The 25,759-nt window shown below is 38.1% G+C and overlaps 1 protein-coding gene across 1 annotated transcript; it reads right to left on the reverse strand.

Annotated features, from left to right (window-relative positions):
• Positions 1-1,025: 1,025 nt before the first annotated feature.
• On the reverse strand, positions 1,026-24,656 carry fgf22 (fibroblast growth factor 22). The gene is made up of 3 exons (XM_079890159.1): positions 23,724-24,656; positions 3,775-3,878; positions 1,026-1,652 (listed from the first exon to the last, which is right to left on the reverse strand). The coding sequence occupies exons 1-3, from the start codon at positions 24,058-24,060 to the stop codon at positions 1,458-1,460; spliced, it is 636 nt and encodes a 211-aa protein (XP_079746285.1). The 5' UTR covers positions 24,061-24,656; the 3' UTR covers positions 1,026-1,457.
• Between the last annotated feature and the right edge of the window lie 1,103 nt (positions 24,657-25,759).

Consider the following 25,759-nt stretch of genomic DNA (forward strand, 5'->3'; position numbering starts at 1 on the left):
GACGCAACTGACGCTGGTAGGTCACATGATAATAACAATATGGCGGATGTATTATGTCCAGATTACATTCATACTATATAGAACATACTTTTTTAGGGGTCGTGAAGTAATTACTTATTCAAAATAAGTAGGCCTACCTGCTCAAGACAGTAGGTTATGCAATTTCGGACGTAGCCCATGTTTTAAGATGCAACAGTGTGTTGTGGACTTAAGAAAAAAAAAAAAAAAAAAAAACGTTACTTTTCTAAAATGCAATCGCCAATTGTGATGTGATGTCCAACCCAGTCTCAAGAAAAAAACGTGCCTGTGGCGATATTTTTGCAAAATGATATTATGTTGCTTTTTGCGCGTATCGCGGCATAAGTGAAATAGCACCAAATGCGTTTAGTTTTTGCCGGAACAAACGAACATGACTGTGAAAACATTCCCTGCTGCGTGCACGTATCACAGCAGTTCGGACATGAATTGTCAAACGAGTGGCACTAAAACTTTAATTCTCTATCTATTTTAAAATGAAGAAAACACACTAAATCCTACCGACAGTGTAAGCACAAGAAAGTTGTAATATAATGTAATTTATTCCTGTGATGGCAAAGGTGAATTTTCAGCATCATTACTCCAGTCTTCAATGTCACATGATCCTTCAGAAATAATATGATGATTTGCTGCTCAAGAAACATTTCTGATTACAGTATTATAGGTATATAATATTATATAATATACATATTAAATGTTGAACACCGTTGTGTTGCTTAATATTTTTGTGGATTTTTAATGAATGGAAAGTTCATTCATTTGAAATACAAATCTTTCTTACATTATAAATGCCTTTACTGTGACTTTTGATCAGTTTAATGTGTCCTTTCTGAATAAAATGATTAACATCTTTAAAAAAATGTTTTTGAACAGTAGTAAGCTGGTTGCAGTAGCCTAGGCTGTCATTAAAATAAATTAGCCTACAAATCATGCAATAATTATGGTGAAAGCTTTTTGAGTGTTTCTTAGTCTTAAGAAAAAGACGTTTTCTGAAAAGTATTTTATTAGAGATAATAAAATACCCCATAATCATCAGTTCTATGAAAAGGAATAAAAGCTGCCATTATAGTGTTAGTTTCAGCCGGAAACTGCAGTGAATTGTATGAATAGGTTTTGCAAAAATGTAAGAGGCACATTTTTCCAGTAAGATTGGGTTGGTGATCTCTATCAGAAATCTGCCATACAAATAGATGCAGTAAATATCTAGTTAACTCAACAACAACATTAATACATAACCTGTACATCATATTAACAGCATTGCTTTAAACACTTAAGCTGAGCCAGAAGAGAGAGTAATAAGTTAATGTACTGTGCGGCAGTACTCAGAAAAACAAAACAGACAAACAAGAACTTAATAACATTTAATAAGTCCCCATCAAATGCAGATGGCACAGCATTGCTCATCATGAGGAAGAGTCCAGCTATGTGGGCAGCATTGGGAGGAAATGAGTAGATGGGTGTCTCCGTCTAGCTTTGTGTCCTCTGCGGGGTTTCCCTCGGCCGTTCAGCGACACAAACATCTGCCTCCCCCTGTGCTTCCAGCGCAGGGAGGCGTAGGTGTTATAGCCGTTCTCTTCGATGCGCTCTTTGAACTTGCAGCTGGGGTTGTATCTGTCCTGAAATTAGTCAAATGAAGATTGCAGGATGAGTTACTTGTAGACAGCATCAAAATATTTACTGTAGTTTAAGACATGCAGTTGTTATTATTTTATATTTTTACACAGTTCTTGTTTTAGATGTCTTTTGACAGAAATATTCTTTAAAATTGGGCCAAATGTCATCATGTTATTTTTTATTAATTAAAATAAAATGTTACTTTAGAGGACTAAAATGGTATGTAATTTAATTGATGCAAATCTGCTGATTGACCTACTAGTCACTGGATTTGCCTATGTTTTTAGTTGCAAGAGGTCCTTTTTATTAAGGCAATCCCAAAAAAAATAAAAAAATTATCTGGACATAATAGATTTCAAATATGCTAAATATATGTTGTAAACAGCGGAAATTATATATATAATTTCCTTAACATAGTATTTAGCAATGTTTTGTCTTAGCCAAGTTTTAGATTAAAATTATCTTTAATTTAAAAAAAAAAAAAAGAGTTTATATACTGTATATATATATATTTAATTAAAGATACATTTCATCTAAAACTTGGCTAAGGCAAAAAAAAAAAAAAAAAAAAAAAGCTGAATACTATGTAGCCTACTGCAAAATGTACTTCAAACGGCAAGAAAGGAAATTTTCAATTGTGAAATGTATTTTTATTTAAAAAATATATATATATAATTTGAAGAAAAGATGTATTTATATTGCAAATATATTATAAAATGGACAAAAATATATTATTATTAGTACTATTATTATTAACAACAATAATAATAACATATTTTTATAATGCCTTTCAGTACCTCAAAATTTCAAATATATTTTAAAATCTATATTATATATATTTTTTTTCAGGTCTGTAACCACCCCCTAGTGAAAAATAAATGTACCAAAATGTGTTTAAAATACATTTATTTTATGCTAAGTATACTACAAATACATTTACATATTTATGTACACTGCAATTGTACTTTTGGTATAGTAAATTGTTATACTTAAAGTCTGCCAAATTGAAACAACTAATTTTGTACATAACACACTTTAGTTATCCGGAAGTAGTGCTGTGGTTCAACCAAAGATATTTGATTGTGCTAAAATGGAACTATACTGCAAGTATACTTTAGATACACTTTAAATATCTTGCATTTAAAGACTGATATTATACAGTGATAATACAATCCTTGATAATAATGACATTAAAACACATGTTAGGCTTAGTATTAAAGAAATGTGCATTGTGCAATAAAAAATTACTCCAAATAAAGTTTAATTCAGTAAGTTTCAAGGGATTTGTCAGTAAATATGTTAATGGATTTGTACTTAGTGTGAAATAAATGTATTTTGGTAGTTTTTTTTTCACTAGGACCCACACCCCAATATTCGGGTCAGCCATTTTATAGAAGAATTACATTTGGATCCCCAAATCCAGAAAATGTGTTTATGTCCTAGGTAAATCTGAGAGTGAGTAATGTTCCAAGCATCCCATTGTGTACCCATTACGCATTTCTATTTATCTCAACCAGCCTGTCATTGTAAATCAACCATCACCGTCTCGCATGGGCTCAAAAAGCTGCCTGACGAAGCTTTGCCACTCTGCCACAGCTGGATAAAGCTATTAACTTGAAACGGACAAAAAGGATGATGACAATAACACTTGAGTCCCGATCGAGGCAGCTTTACAGTCCGATAAGATCACTGTGGAATGAGTGAATGTGACTAATAATCATTCAAAAGAGTAAGAAAAGAAGGGTGCTTAGGCCTCTAGTGATTCCCAAGATTTGTCATGTTTACTCTGGGGATCGGAGGACAGATATAGCCATCTGTAAGCCATCTTATCATGGCTGGGTGACAGATTGCCAGGGTGAGATTTCTCAGAGTGCAGTTAAAATGCACCATGCAATGGGGCGTCTTCATTAAACAAGCCACAAACAACTGTCTGGTGGCACGCACTAACTTCACAAAAACAGTAAGATACCGCAGATTCCTGTAATGACCTAGTCTGCGTTAAATTACAGTATTAAAAGTCAAAATATGGATATTCACTGGATGACCAACATGTTTCAAACGTCTGTGATTCACAAAAACGCCAATACTAAAAGATGGCGAAACACTGTCATTCGATGTACCTACCGATCCGAAGAGTGTTCCCTTTTTGGACATAGCTAAGTACAGGCCGGTGCTGACAGATTTGATGGCGACAACTCCCACACTGACAGATCGGATTTCCATCAGACCTGAGGAGGGGAAAAAGGAACAGAAGTCTGGTTTAGAAAGGGCGAGTTTCTCCATCAAAAGCCACTCTATCATTACTGATTAGAACACCAGGCATCCATATGCTCAAGGGATGGGCTTTTTTTTTACCTCGCAGGACAAGAAAAAACAGGACACACTACAATAGGCCAGTTTGAATGATGCTCTTTGTAAATCCCACGAAGAACAACCTATCCAGACATTTTTTTTTTTTTTTTTAACTAATGTGGCACTTATGGCATAATGACTGTAGAAAACAACAAAATGCTAGATTGATGTTATGGCCAGTTTTGGGGGTAACGTTACGTATAAAAACGTAACTTTATACGTATATAAGTTGCAAGTAAATTAACACATTTTATTTTTGACAAATATAACTGATTTCAGATGTACTTGCCAATTGTAGCTGACAAAGCAACGCTATCTCACGACCAATTCGTACGAGTGATAAAAAGGTGGCTAATTCGTACGACCTCACTCGTACGATTTGGCTAAAACCACATGATGGGTAGGTTTAGGGGCGGGGTCAGGCGTAGGTCATTCGTATGAATTCATACAAATTGGGCAATTCGTAAAATATGTACGATTTAGCAAAAATCTTACTAATTCGTACGAGTGAGGTCGTATGAATTCGTACGAATTAGCCACCTCGTAGAATTCGTATGAATTGCCGTGAGATCAGGCTGGACAAAATCGTTTGATTTTTTTTTTCGGTTGATCAATGCACGTCTTTTCTGTTGGTTGCTCACAAGAATGACAAAATAGTAAACAATTTTGGTCAAAGATAGGGTTTTCAAAATGTAAATACATCAATGTTGCATAAAAAAAAAAACACTTTAGCTTGGTATTGCCAATATGTTTACACATGCAAACTATAGGTCAAGTGAATAAACATTTTTCAAACCCCAACTCATGAGATTTAGCTACTTTTTAAGTGTGCAGTTGTGTAAGAATTTTTGTGATTAGTATGAAACTGTATGATTTGTATATACCTGTATATGGCTTGAATGACAACCTCTTTCTAATCTCTCTCTAAAAACAAGTATTAAGCTTAATCCATAACCCACCCCAAAACACACACCTCAGTTGGGCGAGAGCAGAACGTACGAAAATGTACAAATGAGGTCTTAAGAATTTATATGAATTTGGAATAAATCAAAATAGTTAAAATTGTCATGAGTTTGAGACAGAGTTTAAGGGGCCATTCACTGAATGCATTTTTGCATTCCACTGCTGTTTTCCCATTATTTTTTATGTATTTTTCAACATGCGCTCAATGGACGTCTTTGACTGCTCTCTTACAAACATTTCACCTATTTGATTATATCTAAAGCAATCCTTTTTTATGTGATCTGGCAATTTAGTTTCAGATTGATTGTGGTAAGATGTCCATCAAGCTAAGTTTTTCTAATGCTGTTTTTGCTCTAAAATGGAGGCTGGTCCTTTTGTCATGACAATAGAACAGATTGTTTTGGAGATGACCTGAGATTGTCCTGAAAGTCTGTGAAAAAGACTTGAATGCTTTCTGAGAGTGTTCCTCTCCATTACATCACATACTTCTTAATGTCTGATGTTATCTCTCCGGAGCATCCAAGACTTTTTAAGGCTCATAAGAAGCAGCTTAAAAGGGGAAAAATACAAAACGCTGCAAACCATTTGGTGTCAGCTGGGTGCCTCTCTATAATACTGCAAGGGGAAACGGTGCAGACGAATCAGCTGTTGGCTTTGGACTGTAAACACTGTAACACATCAAGGTGCTGAATGAGATGTTGACCTAGTGCCAGTTGGGAAATGAACACAAAAAAAAAACACAGGAAGGCAGTTCTGTTGAACACATGTGTTGCAGGTGGTAGACCGAAGAAATTGGGTTTGGGATCCTGGTTAAAGCTTTTGAGCTGTGACTGAATAAACCCTCGCCGTCAGGTTTGAGCAGGTGTAGTCATTTCTCAACAGCCATTTCTTCCAGTTTAAACTCATTGACTAATTATCGTCCGCAACTTTGTGGCACTTCCTGGGATGAATGTACTTGTTGAATTATACATGTTTTATTATGATAAAAAACAGTTCTATCTGAAAATGGTAGCTTGGAAAAAATGGAATAGAAAATGTAGTGATAGAGTAATATCCTTGACTAATATCCCATTTCCAATGGGTTTGGAAATTAAATCACAGACACTGATACGATGGAAGATACTGCACCAACTTAATGTCCCTATATAACAACAATCTTTCATATGTATTTTTGTGGTAAACTCTAAAAGCAAAAATAAAAACAAGTCTTCCCATGCTTGCATATTATATATATGTATATTATATTACATACGTTTTTATATATACGTATATATCAGATTTTTATAGCGTTTATCTGGCAGATGCTTTTATCCAAAGCAATGTACAATGTATTCTATGTATGTCAAATGCAATAAATGTAATTTAAATGTAACAACTTAGAAAATGCTAGAAAAAAATAGATCATAAATAATAATAAAAAATGAAAAGAAATTCACTGGCAAGCATGGTGACAGGCACATAAATTAATAAATAACATCTTTCTTCACATATGGGTAACATAGTCCATCATAAGGACATGCTGATAGATCATTCAGGTGCCACCTCATTCAATAATGTTTGTGCTTTGAAGGTCAATATGTTATTTCCTTGCCGTGTTTACAATCATGGTAGCTTTGGTGATGGACGCGTGCAAACAGCTCATAAGACATCCAGCCAGTCTCCCAGATGATTGGAGCTCACATTGAGTTTATGAGCAACGGTCGAGTCAAATGAAAAGCACCGGTGTCTGAAGTAAGTGCGGTTTCTTCTCATTTTCACTATAGCTGCTCAAAGGTGTGAGTCAAGTCCAATTCAGGAAAACTTCCTAAATAAAGAACTGATTCAGAGTGGTTTTATTTAATGCACAAAAACCGTCTCTTTCTTAAAAAGGAAAAGACAAAAAAGCTTTGTTGAATAGAAGTTGATACGTCTATTCTTAACATTATTTGAACCAGGCTCAGCTGAACCACAGCTGAGAAGTGCAGATTTGTCTATGTGAAATTATTAAAGTTCTTGACGCATGACCAAACACCTAGGGCCAAGTTGGACCTTTATTAATCTTTATTCCCTTTGAAAATGTCCTCTATTGTGTCCTAAGCTCATGGTCTGTGGAGTGTTCAAGGAATTAAATTTATCATGAAAATGCCCAGTCCAACACAACCTAAAAACCTTGAAAGAAATAAAGTACTGCAAAGGTCAATCTTTACAATGCAACTATAGTCCAAATCTCGACAGAATGACTCAAATGAGATGAATCAAACACATAAAACTGTGAGACGTACATCAGTGAAGTAATATGGCAATTTTAGTGTGTAGTTAAAGGGATAGTTCACCCAAAAAATTCAAATTCTGTCATTAATTACTCGTGTAATATGTCGTTCCAAATATGTCGTTTCAAACTCGCTCACTTTATTATGAACAGATTTAGGCTTTTATTCTTTTTGAAGCGTCAAAGCAGTGGTAGCGTATCTGTCAATGAAGGGACAGAAATCTCTCAGATTTCATCAAAAAGATCTTAATTTGTGTTCCGAAGATGAACGAAAGTCTTGCAGGTTTGGAACGACAAAGGTGAGTAATTGATGTGAGAATTTTCAAAAAAAAAATCCATTGTGCTTTTTTTCCAATAGTATTTTTTTACATTTTAATGAAAGAATTGTGCAAGATGCCAGTGAGTTTTGTAGGTGAGAATAATTTCAGTTAAATAGCGTCGAGTTTGTTTTCGTCTCATGTTCGGGAAACTCGCTTGACCTTTGACATGTTTTGGCCGGAGATGGCAATAAGCTGCTTGAACTATTACAAGCAAAATCCTCATTTCTACAGACTTAGTCAAGTGTTGACTACCCATTCTTCCCATCTCACATGTAACCTCTGAAAGCCCTTTTGCACAGTCTTTTTACTCTTTCACTTTTGCCTTAATCTCCCACCCTTTACTTTTTGGAAGTGAGCCCATCTTCAGATCATTCAGCCCTTTTTGACATTGAAAGCAAATCATTTAAAAAAAAAAAAAAAAAAAAAGCAGGAAGGAGCTCTCAAAGCGATTCCTTTGTCAGAATTATCGTCGGGTGAGAGGAGCAGAAGGAGGAGTTGGTGGAGAACGCGGGATGTAGATGCTGGTAATAAGGAAAGCCAGGGCGGAGGTCAGGAGGTTCCTAAAATTATGTTTCCTTCAACTGGCCCTTTGCTCCCAAAAGGCCTTTGTTACCTACCTGAGATTTGGAAGCTGACAAGGTCTCATTAATGACCCGGCTTTTGTCACACAGAGCAAAGTTCCACCCACATCAATTAAAAGAGAAGGAAGGGGTCGACAGGGTGAAAGATGGAGCTAAGTTTCTCCTGCGAACTCCCTCCCTTACGTGCTTTTTAAAGAGGGTCTTTAATTTCCCAGGTTGCCCCCTCCAGCAGCCCTCTCTGGCCTGTCGCCCCTTCGGGTGAAAGCCTGGGAATCTCTTGTGTCCAACTGGGTGCTTGTAGTTGATTGACGTACCTTTTCAATTTTTTCACAGTTTGCTTTCTTCCTTTAGAGGGTCCTGATGTTGTTTTTTCTCCTTTTCTTTCCTAACCCTTTTCAGATCACAACCTTTTCATGCTGGGTCCTTATTGCTGTGCCTAATGGCCGTGACCAGCACCTTTGATCAGATCAGCCTCCTCCTAGGTGCTCTTGAGCCCAATGAACTCTAGGCCTGTGTGTGTGGGATGAGCGTTCAGGCCGTGAGCCCACCCTAGTCACCGCCGCTTTAAACGGCTTGAGTTTCAAGTGTGCGGGAAACCGCTCTGCCCTACTTTTGGACCATGTTACAGTCAAAATCGAATTTTGACCAAACACTGGTGCCCTGGGGAAAGAGGTTATCATCTGATGCTATTCCTAGTCCTAGATGGACATTTTCCGTACTGAATTTGACTAAAAATGTATGAAATTCTATGGTTTTACTGTATTTTTGATCAAATGAATGCAGCCAATTGGTGAATATAACCGAGACTTCAGGTAATGTCATAATGGTTTTATTATACTGGTCTCTAGATATGTTTGGGGCCGTCATTGGATTCAAGTCTAAAGTTTATATCGTGTTTTCAGTTGGGTTCAAGTAATTTCATAATGGTTTTAATCCGAAAATGAATGTTTATGGTATAAACTAACGTTTTACAACTTGTCCTGGCATGAAGCTCCACACTGACCACAGGTGTGGTCAAACAACTTCACTTGTATGCAGAAACGGCTTCTGCGGGGTTGTTAAATTTATGAGCTAATTAACAGCTGAACGATCCTAAAAGTATTCCAGTGAGCAGCTGAGAAGCTCCAGCCTGTGTTTACGGACATGCGTCATAACTATACGAAGTCTCCAAAGGTTACAGGCTATGACACACGTCTCCTCTACACTCACAAACCTCTTCTACACTGCGACTCTTTCACTTATGGAAAACCCCTCCATCCATACACACCACACATATACAGTACATATAATGGCGGATTGTCAAAATGACCCTGTAACCTTAATGGAACTGTCTTAGTATACAAATATAACTTGTCTATGCTCCAGGATTTAGCGCAATTTTCCACCTTGGCTTCATATTACTATATATTATTCAAATTACGTAAGTCTGTCAAGGCGTTAAAGTCTATAGTAATGATTCCCATGTCTTATTTAGATCCCATGACATCCTACACAGCCATAAACATAACTTATGGTTGTTATTGATGTAATAAATGTGTACAGCTATGCTGTTTATAATAACGGTTTCCAAGCTCCCTCTACGCTGAATGTGTGGAAAAAAGCTAGACATTTCTTGACATTTTCAACACTAAATAAACGGACGCCGTTTCAACTGCAAGTCAATTGATTTGCTGTATGAAACTGAATGTATGAGAAGTTACTGATTCATTCACAATAAAAGCGTTTTTGGGGACTGAAGAAATGCATAACAAATATGCACCGGTTTTTGCCATTTAGAAGCAGGACAATGGTTTGTTCAGATGTACTCGCATGCCTTTTGGTCTGTTCTTACTGCGAAAACGGTGAAAGGGATGAAAGAAACAACGAGAGTGCAAAGAAAGGACGCGGCTGAGGCGATTCTTTGCCTGGCCTGATTTCTCTCTTCGTTCCCACATTCTTGCCATCTCCAGGGGGTGGGGTGGTGTGTGTTAAACTACGCTGGCTTTGATAACATCAGTCTTTCTCATCCTATTAGTCTGCTATCCATTGCACCAGAGGCCTGCGTGTGAGGTAAACATGCCTTTTTTCACAATTAAATTGGTCGTTAAATAGAGATTTTTGAACAAGATGCGCAGTGGTCTTGGTACAGTTTTAGAGAACCAATCGTAAAGAACAAGAGTAGAGAACGGCACAATACTTTTTTCCTAGTTATAAACACTTTTCCCAAGAGACTCACAGAGTTTTAATGGCCGATATTAAAATGTACACTTTTTTGCCAGAATACATTTAAAATTAAATATGATATTTTATCTTGTTTGAAACTGAATAGTGAATTTTGGCATCACAGCTAGGTAAAATACTTATAAAAAATATATATATATTATTCATTTTGAGATTTGCTAAAGATTTCATTTAACAGTGTTGTGAATTATGAATTATTAATGTTTTTAAAAATTTACTAAGTGCTTAAATATCCAATATCAGTAATACATATATATCACATAAATTAAAAAAATGTCTAAATTATCAGTATATAATCTAGTTCACACCTGCTAATGCAGCACACATGCACCTCCCTACTGGGATATAATATGGACTATAATATTGACATATTTAAGACAACATGAACAAAAGCAAATAGGAACTCGTGCTCCAGTTCCTGTAAAAGCTGATGAAATCTGCACCATGTTTTAAAAATAAAATCAAATAAAAATATTTTTGACCAGGTCACACACATTGAAGTTAAATAACTCTGCCAAGCATTTACTGTCCAGTCTCATAAATGTCCATTGGCTGTAATGTGAAACATCTGTTTCAGACTTGGTCTTTACTTCTCGCCATGTGTTTCATAGGACTCCAGTATAATAAAGTGCATGTCATATTCACTCAAGCTTTACTGAATAAAATAAAGAATAAAAAAAGAATATTCTATTCCATGCACCAAATCATGGTTGGAAAACGCCATTTATCATTAATACTGAAACTGATCTACAGTACTTTACCCCAAATACTGAAGATGATACTTATTCCAACACACACACACACAGGTTTATACATATTTAAGTTATTTATCTCTATTTATTCATATTCTAAAATTTGCATTGTTGGAGGATGCACCGATATTTCAAATTCTGGCTAACTTCTATAACTATATTGTCTAAATACATAAAAATGAAACACTAAAATCAACTATTTTAAATGGTGCATCATACAGTATGGAACTTGTACAATATGAAAAATATGAAAATAGAATGGATATGCATTATGAGATTTGCTAAAGATTACAATGCAGTGTTATTAAATTAGCATTGTTTTTTAAGGTGAATTTAAATTAATGTTAGATGACTGGAAAGGTCATCCAAATGTTAAATTATGGGTTATAAATATTTCCAATATCGGCCGATAACCGATATGGTACCGATATAGTGTGCATCCCTATAGCCGTTCAGTTGCTATTGTGTCGGCAAGTGAGGATGTGCAAATTTGAACCACAAGCATCAAGGCACTTTAACTCAGTTGAGAGTCCATTATCACACTCATTTGCCAGGGTTGCACACTTGGGTGACGTTCCCTCTCGCACAATTCAGAGCTGTTACAGTTTCAGGGGCCTGCCCTTGGCCTCGTTTTGCTTTTATGGCTCGCTGAATGCAAGCTCTTGGGATTAGCCAGGTCCTTCAAAGGCCATTAGAGCCAGTGACAGGTATCCCATTACCCCCCGCACACAGAGAGACGGCCCAGGTGAGAGGCACAGAGGCCAGGAAGGAGAGCAGGGGTCAGACGGGGACAAAGCGAGACTTAGCTAGGGCCCCAAGTTTCTTTCTGTCAGTTTGTCTGCCTTGTCAAACTTACAGACAGCTCTTTCTGTCACTGACCGGTTCCCCTAACGCTGTAGAAACGTTTCATTTTTGTAAATGTGTGAAGTTTGTGACTGAAAGGTTAAAAGAGAAACAAATATTGAGCACTTTGGTGGACTTTAAGCCAGGATTTGAATTTATATTGAATTGCGTGGCTTTATTTATACATATTCAGCTTATTACAATTGCACAAATGACTAAATTTGTGCAAATGTATTGGCTCATTGAATTCAAATGACTTATCTGTCTGGGACGAACTAGCTAAATAACCTTTTTTTCACATTGTTACATGTGTGTATGGTAGAAATGCGTTTAAAACACTGATATCGAGATTTAGAAATGAGACTCGGAGATAAGAGATTCTCACAAGGCACAGGAAGTCTTTCATTAGTCAATTACTGTCCCAGATAAAGAGACCACTTCCAGAGTCAATTGATCCAGGGTCAGAGGCCAAATTACATAATCAACCCCTAAAACAAGATCCCAGAATGTCCGATTATGGCCCACAAAGCCCATTGAGACACTTCAATGTTCAGAAAATGTGTCTTCTTTTCCTACAGTGTTTTGTTTTACTGCACTGGCAGCTTTATTCACTTGTTTTTAAGTGGTTTATACTTAATACAAGTGGAATAAATTTGCCAGTGCAATAAGATTAAATGGACTCGTATTCAAGCAAATTCTCAAAAAAATGTTGCTATAACTGCACTGGTGGTCGCAAACTAGTGGCCAGACCTTCAACAAGACCGATTTCTATTGCTCCTAAAGGCTGAATAGTACATATCTGGCTTCTTTCTCATGTGAAACCAAACCCTCAGGATGGTTCCCTTGCTAGCATTTTTTCTCATTGAAAAAACTAGCAGACATTCACCCACCCACTAAGAGTTTTAGCATGCCGGAGGGCAAGCGGTGCCTCTGTCGTGAGGACTGAGAAGGCGCAAGAGGTTAACAAAGACATGGTCTGGTGTGTCTGGTCTTATGAGGTACTAAAATGCGTGAGGTGGCACGGAAAGAAAGCAGGACCCCATAAATAGGCTTTTCTTTAATCAAGGAGAGGGTGTGCAGCAGTGCCTCCAAATCACGCATCACTTCCTGTGCCAGCAAGCGGGTAGACATCAATGGCCCGTACGGATAGTTACAAGCGGATTCAAGGGCTATTTTGTGACTCAAGGCTTCTGTTGTTTTCTGCAGCCAGCGCTATCAAAAGGCCCAGGATTAAGGCTGAGGTCATTGTCGAAATGTGGTTAATTGCACCAAGTTGCATGAGAGGAGAACCGTCCACCTGCCAAAATGCAGATGCAGTTGTCCCGACTAAAATCAGGCTTGGGGACGAGAGCATACTACCTCACCCTTGCAAATACGTGTAGGGCTTATTCAAACAAAGCTAATGGTTTAACTTCTCCAGAACCTATATGAATCTAGAGGGCTTAAAGGTTTTATTCACTTCAGAATTAAAATGTCCTGATAATTTACTCACCCCCACGTCATCCAAGATGTTCATGTCTTTCTTACTTCAGTCGAAAAGAAATTAAGATTTTTGAGAAAAACATTCCAGGATATTATTTCTCCATATATTGGTACGATACGCCACGCATTACGTAATCACGTTGAAAGGTCATGCATGTTCCGGTTCAAAAAGGTAGGGTAGGGCGAAAAACTTGGATATGGCGATATGTTTTCTTGGATGATGCACGGGTGAGTAAATTATCAGCAAATTTTAATTCTGAAGTGACCTAATCCTTTAATACCTGTTGTCACACAGAACAATTACCATAATCTAGCACATAAAACAATTACATCACCCGTTCTACTCTCATTTGACAAAGTACTTAACCTAAAAATAGCAACGGAGTTACAAAGGTTGTGTTGCGGTGACAACAGAGAAGGTAGTGCTTGAAACAGGGCCGACTGAGCTTAGACAAGGAGTTCCACTTGGTCAATCCGAAGCAGGATGTTTTCCATGGCTGGAGCTCACTCTGTGTTTCAAAGCACTGAAATGAGACGGACCGAAAAGGAAGTTGACAGGCAGCACAAAGGGGCAATCAGCTTCTTGTCAGATCTGTCAAATCACTCAGCTAGCGAGAGAGGCCTTGACCTTAACACTATCCTCCATGGGGGATTTCTGGCCCTTGTCCACTCAACCTTGGTCTGGAACTTTCTGATCAGAGCACACCTGAAACTTCGCAACTGATATCAGCAGCACAGAGAGTTAAGACAACATCTCCCCTTGTTTCAAAGAGCTTTAACATCAGACTTAGCATCAGTTGGTGTTGAGCTCTCTACATAAAAAATGCCACTTTTTGATATTTTGTTATAAGTAAAAATAGAACAAGCACTAGAATTTTTCAATCAAATTCATCATTTCACAAAATTAACATATAAAATGTAAGTACATTGCTCAAAATGAAGACAAAAAGTCTGTCTGGTTGTCAAACTTTGTGGAACATGTTTAAAGGAATAGTTCACCCAAAAATGAAATTAATCCCATAATTTGTTCACCCTCAAGCCTAGGTTACATTAAATAAAACCCTGGCTCTCCCGAGCTTTGTAATGGAATTGAATAGTGTGTTTTTGAAATTACAAAAAGCCATCTATGTATGCATGTATGTGTGTGTGTGTAGGGATAATGTAGAGCGAGGCGGTTGTTATAGCGAATACAACCCCGACAGGCTGATCAGGAATCCCAGGTCTTGAATCAGCCTGTCGGGGGTTGTATTCGCTATAACAACCGCCTCGCTCTACATTTTCCCGCTTATTACATGGCTACCTACCAAATAAATCAATAATTTGACACAAAATATTGATTTAAAAAGGAGTTTATTGATTTAAAAACGATTGTATTGCTTCCGCTAAAGAAAATAGTCCGTTCCGTCTCTACGGTTAGAATCCTGCGTCCATAGCAACGCTCTGTTTTTCATGGCAACGGTGTGTTATACTTAGCAGCGGTCTGGTATCAAGAAATAACAGACCGCATTCTACATTAGAATTCAACCAAGCCATGCAATAAATATATATATACACTGACAGTAACTAAAAATAACAATAATTTACAGTTCAGAAGTAAGTCAAATATTGATTCATTAACTGCTCTGATAAACATTTTAGTGAAAGAAAAACACACGAAGGACCATTTCTTAAAGGGTTAGTTCACCCAAAAATTTAAATTCTGTCAGTAATTACTCACCCTCATGTTGTTCCAACCGCGTAAGACCTTCGTTCATCTTCGGAACACAAATTAAGATATTTTTGATGAAATCTGAGCCATGTTTCACTCCTCCATAGGCTTCCAGTGTGACCGAAACTTGCTGGCCCAGAAAAGTTATTAAAGAGATCGTTAATATAGTCCAAGTGACTCCAGTGGCTCAATCTTAAGTATATCAAGCGACGAGAATACTTTTTGTGCGCAAAAACAAACAAAAATAACGACTTTATTCCACTATTCATTTCCTTCTCTCTGGATGTCTAGTTGGTTCGCGTAGTGTTTTTGCGCAGCGCGTCTGTGTTACACGTCACCACGTAGGCTCACTATTGGCCGACGCCGGTCATGTGTGTGTTGCGTGATGACGTGCAACACAGACGCGCAGCGCAAAAACACTACGAGGCCCAGAGAGAAGGAAATGAAAAGTGGAATAAAGTCGTTATTTTTGTTTGTTTTTGCGCACAAAAAGTATTCTCGTCGCATGATAAACTTAATGTAGTGCCACTGTAGTTACTTGGACTATTTTAACGATGTTTTAATAACTATTCTGGGCCGGTGAGTTTCGGTCACACTGGAAGCCTATGGAGGAGTCAAAATTCTGTCAGATTTCATCAAAAATATCTTAATTTGTGTTCCGAAGATGAACGAAAGACTTACATGGTTGGAACAACATGAGGGTGAGTAATTACTGACAGAATTTTCATTTTTGGGTGAACTAACCCTTTAAGAGTAATTTGTTCATGAATTGGACAACACACTGTATGCCTTTATTTTACCCCCCCCCCAAAAAAACAAAAAACTTCTAATTTGTAAAGTGGGGTCTGGCCATGATAAGTCATGCAGAAAGAAGAATAAATACATAAACATACAGTGAGCTCTGCTATGTGTTAACTTGCAGATGAAGGATCACATAATTGACAAACAGCATACATCCTGAAAATGTTGATTCAGCTAATTGGCCACACGGGAAACTAAACCGATATTGAAGAGCGTTTGGGAAAATATGCAATTCTTTTTTTTTTTATCACAACTGGATGATTATGAGGCAAGACAAAAAGAAAAATGCGTCAGGAAACTGAGATAATGTTTCAGTCTTGATAGCGTCTTAATGATGGCAGTGGCATATCGGTTACAGAGGTATAGTGTGCTTACCACAAAGTTGGTGGAACGTAGTGTGAACTTGCAAAGAAGAAGCCAACTTTGAGGTACAATAAATCCTTATTATCACGTTAATCGCCGCTGAAAACTGATTCAAGTTTTAATAGCCAAATCAAATCCTAGATGCTATCTGAGTGAGCAAACACACAAATTCAGTTTACACCATGGGGCAATTGTGTGCTTATGGCTTATTATGTTGAATGGGCTCACTGACAATGTCCTTATATGTCATTTCAGGACAGCACATTTCAGCACATCATGATTACTTTACATCTTTAGGTGGCGAGATAAAACTGTTGAAACATTCAGCGCATGTAGCTGGCCTTCATAGTGGCCTGCCTTTTGTTGTTGTCCTACGTCTGATTTCATGCAAACAAGCTGATTATGATAAGGTATGGAAAGAGTTTCTAAATCTCACATACACTGTTTAACTGGTTTAGATCAAAAGCTCTCCGGAGAATTGTCCCGTCTTATCACATAAAACAAAGCTGATAAAACTTTGTAACTATCAAATACACTACTGTTCAAAAGTTTAGGGGCGGTTTTTGAAAGAAGTCTCTTATAATCACCACGGCTGCATTTATTTGATCAAAAATACAGTACAACAATAGTAATATTGTTACAAAATACTGTCACATGATCCTTCAGAAATCATTCTAAAATGTTGATCTGGTGCTCAAGAAACATTTCTTGTTACTATCAGTGTTGAAAACTGTTGTGCTGCTAAACATTTTTGTGGAAACCGAGATACAGAGGTTTTTCAGGACTATTTAATGAATAAAGTTTTCAAATAAAAATCTTTTGTGACATTATAAATGTCTTTACTGTCACTTTTGATCAATTTAACAAATCATCCTTTCTGAACAGTATTCATTTCTTTTAAAAAACAAAAAGTAACTGACCACAAACTTTTGAACGCTATCAATATACTGTAAATAAACTGGGCTACCATAGTGATATGGCTGTTTGCTGTTTTATATTGTTGTTTGTTGTCATGTTGATTTATATTCATAAGTTGTTTTAGAACTATGATTATGTCAGCAGCAAATTGTGCAACACACTTCCAAACATAGGACAGGTATACACAAACTTTTCATTTCATACTAAAACGTTTTATATCTTGGGATTTTATAAATCAAAAGCTGCCAAAATCCATTGTCACATTACTAATAGCAAACCACAATATTAAATGAATTAATCTATGGTAGAAAGTAGTTTAGATTATGTGATCAAAGTCTTTCAGTGGTAGCCATAGGAATCCTCAGGCAGATGAAGGGTGGGCCTGTTTTTAGTGGCTCACTCATTTTATTGCTGTTTTTTACAACTTAATCAGCTGTAATTAAGTGTAAAGACGTGCACAAGGTGTGTCACATTCTTATCGTGCCATATTTTATAAGTAGTTTCCTTTAGATTTTAGGTCTGATTAAAAACTTGAGCTTGCAACACTTAAGAGACCATTCTATTCACTTCAATAATTGATGTATCATTATAAATAGACAAGTGATAAATAGCATCAATTTAGGTCACCAAAACAAGAGGTGAACCACTAATAAATACAATGGACTTGCAAGAAATCCCAGAGGGAGACTTACAGCAGAATTCCTGTGTATCATTTCAGACTAAGAGAAATTTAATAAGCCTGCATTTCGACTTCTGATATTTATCCCAAAATGGCAGGTTTGGACATTAATGTTACCACAATATATATAATATATATACATATATATATATTGTGACTGGCAAAGAATGTGTAAATCTCAAATTGTTATAAATGCATGCATGGGAATCCCACAGTAGTCACTCAGAGTCTCCAAGATACACCGTCTGGGTTAACCTAAGCTTGAAGTTGAACAGCTTTAATCAAAAGGTCAATTCAGAGCGACTACAATCCCAAGAGGGTGCTCCAATTTGCCGCTGCCTAGTGCCTGAACCTAGTCACAATGAGACCGAGTCTGTCTGTCTGTTTAATTTCGCCTCAGAGCCAAGAGAGGTGGACTGTGTTGGCTTTGGCAGATGTTAGTCAGCATATGGCACTGCATGATTTAGCCAAGCTGTGGGTTCCCAACTGATCTAATTAATACTTGTTTTACATCCCTCACAAAAAGTTATAATAATAATAACAACAGTGCTAATGACTTCTCATTCAAGGAAAAAATGGTCTCGGGTCAATTTTCTGCAAACATTACCGTTTGGCTAGCGAAGATGAGAGAAGTGGAGCAATACCTTTTGAACCATGAGACTGCCTGTCAGTAATTGCGCCGCTGGGTATATAGAGTGCTCAACCTTTAAATGAAAATATATATTGCATTAGTTGAGTCATCATAAGACTAGGCCCAGTTTTATGTTGTTATCGTTGGCTGTTTTTGTAATATCATCAGAGATTACCGGATTCAAACTGACACTCTGTGACTCAATAAGTACATTTACATGCGCTTTAAAAGTTTGATTTCCATCAGGCTAAAGAATGATTTAGAATGATTAGGCTAAAAAATTATTTGTCATTTTAAAATGTCATATAAGTATTTCAGTCTGACTAAAATCATGCCAGTTGGATTTTTGCAAAGTTGGATTAATAGACCTAGATAATGCGATTAGAGGTGGTGTGCAATGTTCATTTAATCCTTAAATATTTGAATACACATGTACACTTGCGAACAATAAAAAAGTTATATTGTCAATATTCTTGCTATGAATGAAGCATGGCTCACACAGAAGTCACTTTCAAACCAAGCAGCTTTCTGTTGATAAGTGTCGCAAATTCTACCAGCTTGAACTCTGAATGGGGAAAGCTTTTGCCCTCATGAGAAATTCCAGATTTTGTGTATTCCTATTAGCCATTGTAGTATCACTGCTTGCACGTTCCTAGAGTCCACTGCCGATTCAAACATTCAGCAAAGGCTAGTTTTACTCAGCTTCTTTGCACCTAGCAGCACACTACTAATTGTGTAACGGAGGCCAGCTAATGAGAGTTGTAGGACCTGAGGGGTTAGATTGGTGCCGTGACCCGGATGGGAGTGAGGTTTAGGGGGGTGAGTGTAATGGAGGCCAGCTAGTGAGAGCTTTGCATGTAAACCTCACTCCCCTGATCTCAGGAGGCGTGCTCGAGACTGTGGTCTTTAGCATCCTTGTTAGCGTGCCAACCTCCTATGCCGGAGACCTGGGTTCAAGGCCCGCAAAGAGTGGGGTGAGTAGGACCTGAGGGGTTACAACAGCAACGTGTCTTTTTATCCATTCATGACATCAAAAATGGCCTTTGGAAAGAAAAGAGGTTAGAGAAATTAGGACATTTTAGCTCTACCACTCTCAGAGTGCGTGTCAGTTTCTGTCTTTTTCACTTTCCCAGGGCCAAAAACACCTGGCAAGAGATGGATTTCGAGCCTTTTCTCACTAACTCTGGACCACTGTCCATCGGAAGGATTAAAAAGGCTGGATTTGTAGGATTTTCTTTTTTTTTCCTGGCACCAAAATCTCCAAGAGGCCCCTACAGGCTAAATGTAAGCAACATTCCCAGACTTTCCAGAAGCGTCTGGAATCACCTAGCACCCATGTGCCCTTACCACTTAAACTGTCACAAACCAGGAGCTTCACTACTATACTTATGAAAGGTCCTTAGTGGAGTACATGCCCTCTCACTCTTTAACAAATTTGTTTGAGGCAACCAAGTACTTTAATATCTCATCATATATCAATACTTCTAGAGGACTGTTAATTAATTTTATGAATTCAGCTGTCTGTAATCAAACAACATTCTGTAATTATTTGGTTTTCTAATAAAACACATATACAGACCTGATAGGGTGATATAATATAATATTGTGAATTTATTTTCACCTCCCATGAATTCTCCAGCATTCAGTTGTGCACAATCTTTCCTCTGTGGCCTCTAGGCGTCCATGAACTGACAGTCTCTCTTTTTGAAATATGTTTTAAATAATTCCACAATATATTCAGAACGGGTGGATGATTTTCTTCCCGTGACTCAGGTCCAAGCTCAACACACCTATGAAATCACGGCAAGGGAAAACTGTAACATCTAAAGCAAGATGCAGAAAAGTGAGGGGAAACTTGGTAAACATGACACAACTCTTGTAAATACAGCTGAAATGGAAGAAGGAGAACGAGAGAAAATGAGAAACAGAGGGAAAGGCCTGGCAAACTGCAAAGTGGCCATATTTTAGCAAAAGTGACTTCTCTGATTATGCCTGTCGCATGACTTTATTTCCTTAAGCACAGTGTTGTTGCCTGGACTCAAGTCAAGCATTTGATGTCCTCAACCACATACGCCCTAGACTTCAACAGCGTTCTTTTTAAAGCCAAATGTTAAGGGGAAAAAAAGAGTTAAGCTGGTTTTAAGTACCTGCATCACAAAAAGTGTAAAAGAAAACAACCTTGGCTAAGGTGAAATCCTTAAACAGAATGGACAGAAAACATTGGATAAAGATTGATCTACCTTCTTACTCACCAACCCACTTTAGTTATCAAGTGGTGGTTGATGGTTACAGTCTTTACCTTTGAAGTCTGATTGACATTTCCATTTGTTTTCTTTCTCATGCCTTTTAGAGAAAACTACATTTGTTACTAGTTAGAAAAACATTATATCTAAAGAAACTTATCTAAATATTATCTAAATATTAATTTCATGGATAGCTTGCCTTGAGCAAAATGAACTAATTTGCTAACATGAAGGCCATTATTGATATAGTAGCAGGTGAAACTCACACTAGTGTATGGGTCTTCACAAAGTTTGGCTGGGTAGCTTGTTCGCTGGTAGATTGTGAAACTACACCATTATGTGTGCAAATACATTTCCATTGACAGGTGAGGCAAGCAACATATAAATTGTATATATTTCATAAATTTGCCATGCACAATCCAATTTTTGGATGGCTTGTAAAAATGAAATAAAAAAAAATCTTGTTTGCCCCCTTTAATGTCAAGCTTACGCACCGGCAGAATAGTTGCTAGCAAAGGAATTGGGACTGTCTGTTTTTGTACTGCCAACAGTCAATAAGCACTGTCAGGTGCACTACTACCACCCTTCATTTGCACTCAACTGTGAAATAATAGTCAAATAAGCTTGTTTAGTTTGCATTAGGCGGCCATTAACTGTGAACGATGATAATCTTATTGTAGTTGATTGACATCAATCTACTTTGAATCCTGAAACCTCAAAGTGCTTGTTCCATTCAGCACCTGGACAAAAACAAGTTTCAGGAATTGGAGCCAAAGCAAGGCTAGTTTGTAGCCCGTTAAGCTCTAAAATCATTTGCACAATTATGCAAGACATTTCCTCCCGGTCACGTTGCTTAATTTTGTCCTGGCTCAAAGAGTGCTATCTAAAATTATTATGCTAACAAATTAAACTTGAGCAATCTTCCAAACATGCAGTTATTAGCTCATTAACAGCCCTTTAAAGGAATCATCAGCATGAAAATTAGTGAATTAAGTATGGAAACTCTCAAATGTACTATAAATGTGTGTTGTTCAATGCACAAATGCAATAATATCCCCTGCATCGTTTTACCTCTCAATCTATCTTTCAGTCCTTTTCATCGAAGCCTCTTCTCTCAGCTGTTCCAGTCTGCAGTTCACTGGGATTGATACAATATTTTCCTACCTCAATTAGCCAAAGGCCCGTTGACTTATTCCAACTGTTTTTGCACCTGAGAGTTTGGGAGCGAGAGTTGGAAAAAGTGAGAGGGAGAGTCAGTGCAGGGCTGTTTGGGCAACGCAGTAGTGTTGACGGACGCTGAGGGCTAAGCAGAGGACAAGGTGGACAGCAGCAAAGCAACAGCAACAAGATCAATGTAAAACAAAGTTCTGATTCTGAGTTTACTGAAAGAAGTCATGATACCTGTATTTTGTGAAAATCTAACATTTCCTCTAATGTGAACCGTGAAAGCAAGTAAAGGCGATATAGAGAAATTCTGCGCGGCTAATCTGCGCAGGATATCTTTCTGTGAAGGGGACCCTCTTTGCTAAAAAGGACCTTAATTTAGGGACAGGAAATGAGAGGATGGTAAGTAAATGCACAAGCAAATTGCTTCTGAGGGCTGTACAATTTCACCCAGCTGTATTAAGCACAAGCATCTTAGCTGATCTGAGACAGAAACTCATACAAATGTCATGCAACAGTTAAGATCTGCACAGTGGCAGAGCAGTTAAAGCAACTTTCCTGGAAAAAAGTCTGACTCACTCTGTTTTGCAACAACACACACATACACAACAACCAGGGTCAACCCACCATGACACAGACCAGTTAAATCCCAAATTCAAATGAATGGAAAGCCACTGCTAAACCCTGACACAGGGTGACATAACGTAAAACTCCAGCTGAAACAAGTGCAAAGATAATGGAACCAAATTAGAAGGTAGGGGAGAAGTGATTTGTAAGGAGCATGGGATGACCCTGATGACAGGCACATCTGGTGGATTTATCATTGTATAAATCTGCCAACTTTCTACCAACTGCACCTGCTTTTTAAAATGTGCATACACCCACAATTTTCAGTGGGGCTAAAATAGTCAAAGTAAAGAAAAAATTGTTCAAATCTTCACTGAGGCTTTATCCTTAAAGGGACATCTTTGCAACCTATTTAGCCCTTAAATGTTAATAGCAGAACCTTAAGCGTACTTATTAATACATACTGTAAAGTACTAATATGCACCTCTTAGAGGTACAAAGTCGTCCCTTTAAGGGTACTGCACCATTGACAAGCTGTTGTATACCTAAAAGTAAAAATTTTGCACTTTTTTTCTGACAGTGTGCAGAATGTTTTAAGATTCTAAAAACAAAACACTTATGTTGAATATATGTATGAGAATATGAAACTGTACTTAACTGCAAACAAAATATGCAGTTGTGATTACATTTTCCATTTAAGTTCAAAATTAAGGACTTGATGTTCAGTTTTGACAAATCCGCTCCTGTTCAACTGATCCCTTATTTAAATATAGAAGTCAGTTTCTTCTTCCGAGTAAAAAATAAAACAGGTAGCTTATATACATAAAAATTAAGACAAAGTCACAATAACAAGAAGTCACAAGTAACAAGAAATTGTCACATTGTGAAATATTAAGACACAAGATAAGATACGTTGCAATTAGGAGATATATAAAGCTGCAATAATGAGAGATAAAGTCACAGGCGGAGACAGACTTCCATATTTCAAATCGTAGTATTTTGTTGGCCAATATAAGGGCCTTCACACTCCCATGAAGTGTTTTGTGTATTAGAAATCCTACCTAGCAACACCTTTGTACATGCTCGTAATAAAAAAGTCTGACCCTACAAGCAGAGGACTAAAAGAGCCATAAACTCAAATGATAAGAGAGTCAATGGAAGATTATAAAGACCAAATGAGCACGACTCCCTTTCTGCAGGAACACATGCATGCAGAAAAACACTGTGTGTCTACTCACTGTCAGCGTAATTCTTCCGACGGGTGCCATCCACCTTGCCGGTCTTGTCGATGCAGAGAAAGAACTTGTTGGCGGAATAGAGGCGTCGTAGGCGAACATCACCCTCTAGGTGGTTGTAGCTGCGTGTGTGCCGCTCCAGAGTCCAAGAGCAGTTTGTGCCCTGTGCCAGCACATGAAGAGGGTCATGCCCCAGTCCAGGTGGGCAACCTCCAAGAGCAGAGCAAGCCAGAAAGAGCAAGGACAGGCATACCAGGGAAAAAGGATAAGAAGGGAGGGCTGAGCCAGCAAAGGTGAGGTCGAAGTGGAGACCAGCGGTAGAAGGTGTCCATTTGCACATGATGGGTCAGACTCCCAAGGTGCACCTTGCACAAGTAGTCGGCATGATGCTGGTCTTCGCTGGGTGCTCTGCCTCACGCAGACCCCTTTAGCAGGAACATGAGAAGAGATGGTAAAAGTTCTTTGAAAAAGAAAATGGTCTTGTAACTAGCTGTCTTCTGGTTTTGCTCTTCAGAGTGATGAATGAAAACTCTGCAATGCCATCCTGAAGAAACGTCTCGGTCTTGTTAGATTGTCCTGGAGCATTCAGGTCCCTCAGTCCCACCTGACTGAGTTGCGGGAGCCTGTGTCCTGTGTGATGGCTGCACCTTGCAGGGCTCTCCTCTCAGCCAGAGGCAGAGCAAGGTGAAATGTGAGGCTGCCTGACCCGTGCCTGTGAATGAGCTGAGTTGAATGAGTGTATTTGAATGAGTGTGTGTGTGTGTGAGAGAGAAATATTCAAAGAGACTACAGAGAGAAAGAGAGGGAGAGGATATGATAGAGGTGGCAGTGAGAGCAAGTCTGACGGACTGAACAAGGCAGTAAAGCTGTAAATGGGTGTCTTTCTCTCTCTCACTCTCTGTGCCTTGCTGTCTGCCTGCTCTTTGGTGGGGTGGCTCAGTTCTTTCCTGCATTTTATTCAGGGCAGGGCTTGCATCTGGGGGACTTGCATGGGTGGGGCCTGTATTATTCATAATCATTTTAAGTAAATGTCACTCTCAATATTGTTTACCTATTAACATACTGTCATTCATTTCCCTTAAAGGCCCACTGAAATCAAAATTTAAGTTTTTTAGCTTTTAGTATGAATATTTTAGCCTTAAGGTTATGAATTATCTGGTGTGTTCCAAAACAATGACAAAATTTGCATTTAGGAAATATAATAACGTACAGTCTTTCACTTCCGCTAAAATGGATCACGGTATTTTATGACATCACCGCGGACTTCAGTTTCTCGTCACATCTTCTGTCCAATCAAATGCTCCCGCTCCCTATGCTATTACTACCACCTGACCGTTGACACGTCATGGAGCAATATGGGTTGGTGTTTTCCAACCGTACGTTGGTTAAAGGAACACACTGACTTTTTGGGACTATAGCTTATTCACCGTATCACCGAGTAAGATAAGTCCATACATACCCTTCTCATCTCCGTGCGTGCCGTAACTCTGTCTGACGCACCCACCACTAGCCTAGCTTAGCACAAATACTGGAGGTAAACAGCTCCATCTAGCCTACTGCTCCCAATAAGTGATAAAATAACAGCAACATTTTCCTATTTACATGTTGTGATTTGTGTAGTCACAGCGTGTACAAATAACAAGGTCACATGAGACACAGCCATCTTCTAACCGTATACATACTGGGAACTATATTCTCAGAAGGCGAAGCACTGATACTTGGCCGGAGTGATTTGCTCGCAGCACCTGAGAAGCTCCGTGGTGAGGAGCAGAGAGTTCACTCAGAGCTGGAGTAAATCACTCCACCCAAGTAGCAGTGCTTCGCCTTCCGAGAAAATAGTTCCCAGTATGTATGTTGGCATTATTTTGTCACTTATTGGGAGCAGTAGGCTAGATGGAGCCGTTTACCTCCAGTGTTTGTGCTAAGCTAGCGGTGGGTGTGTCAGACAGAGTTACGGCACGCACGGAGATGAGAAGGGTATGTATGGACTTATCTAACTCTGGGGGATACAGTGAAAAAGAAGTCCCAAAAAGTCGGCG

Source organism: Squalius cephalus (assembly GCF_949319135.1).
Source record: "Squalius cephalus genome assembly, chromosome: 13".
NCBI classification, from domain to species: domain Eukaryota; kingdom Metazoa; phylum Chordata; class Actinopteri; order Cypriniformes; family Leuciscidae; genus Squalius; species Squalius cephalus.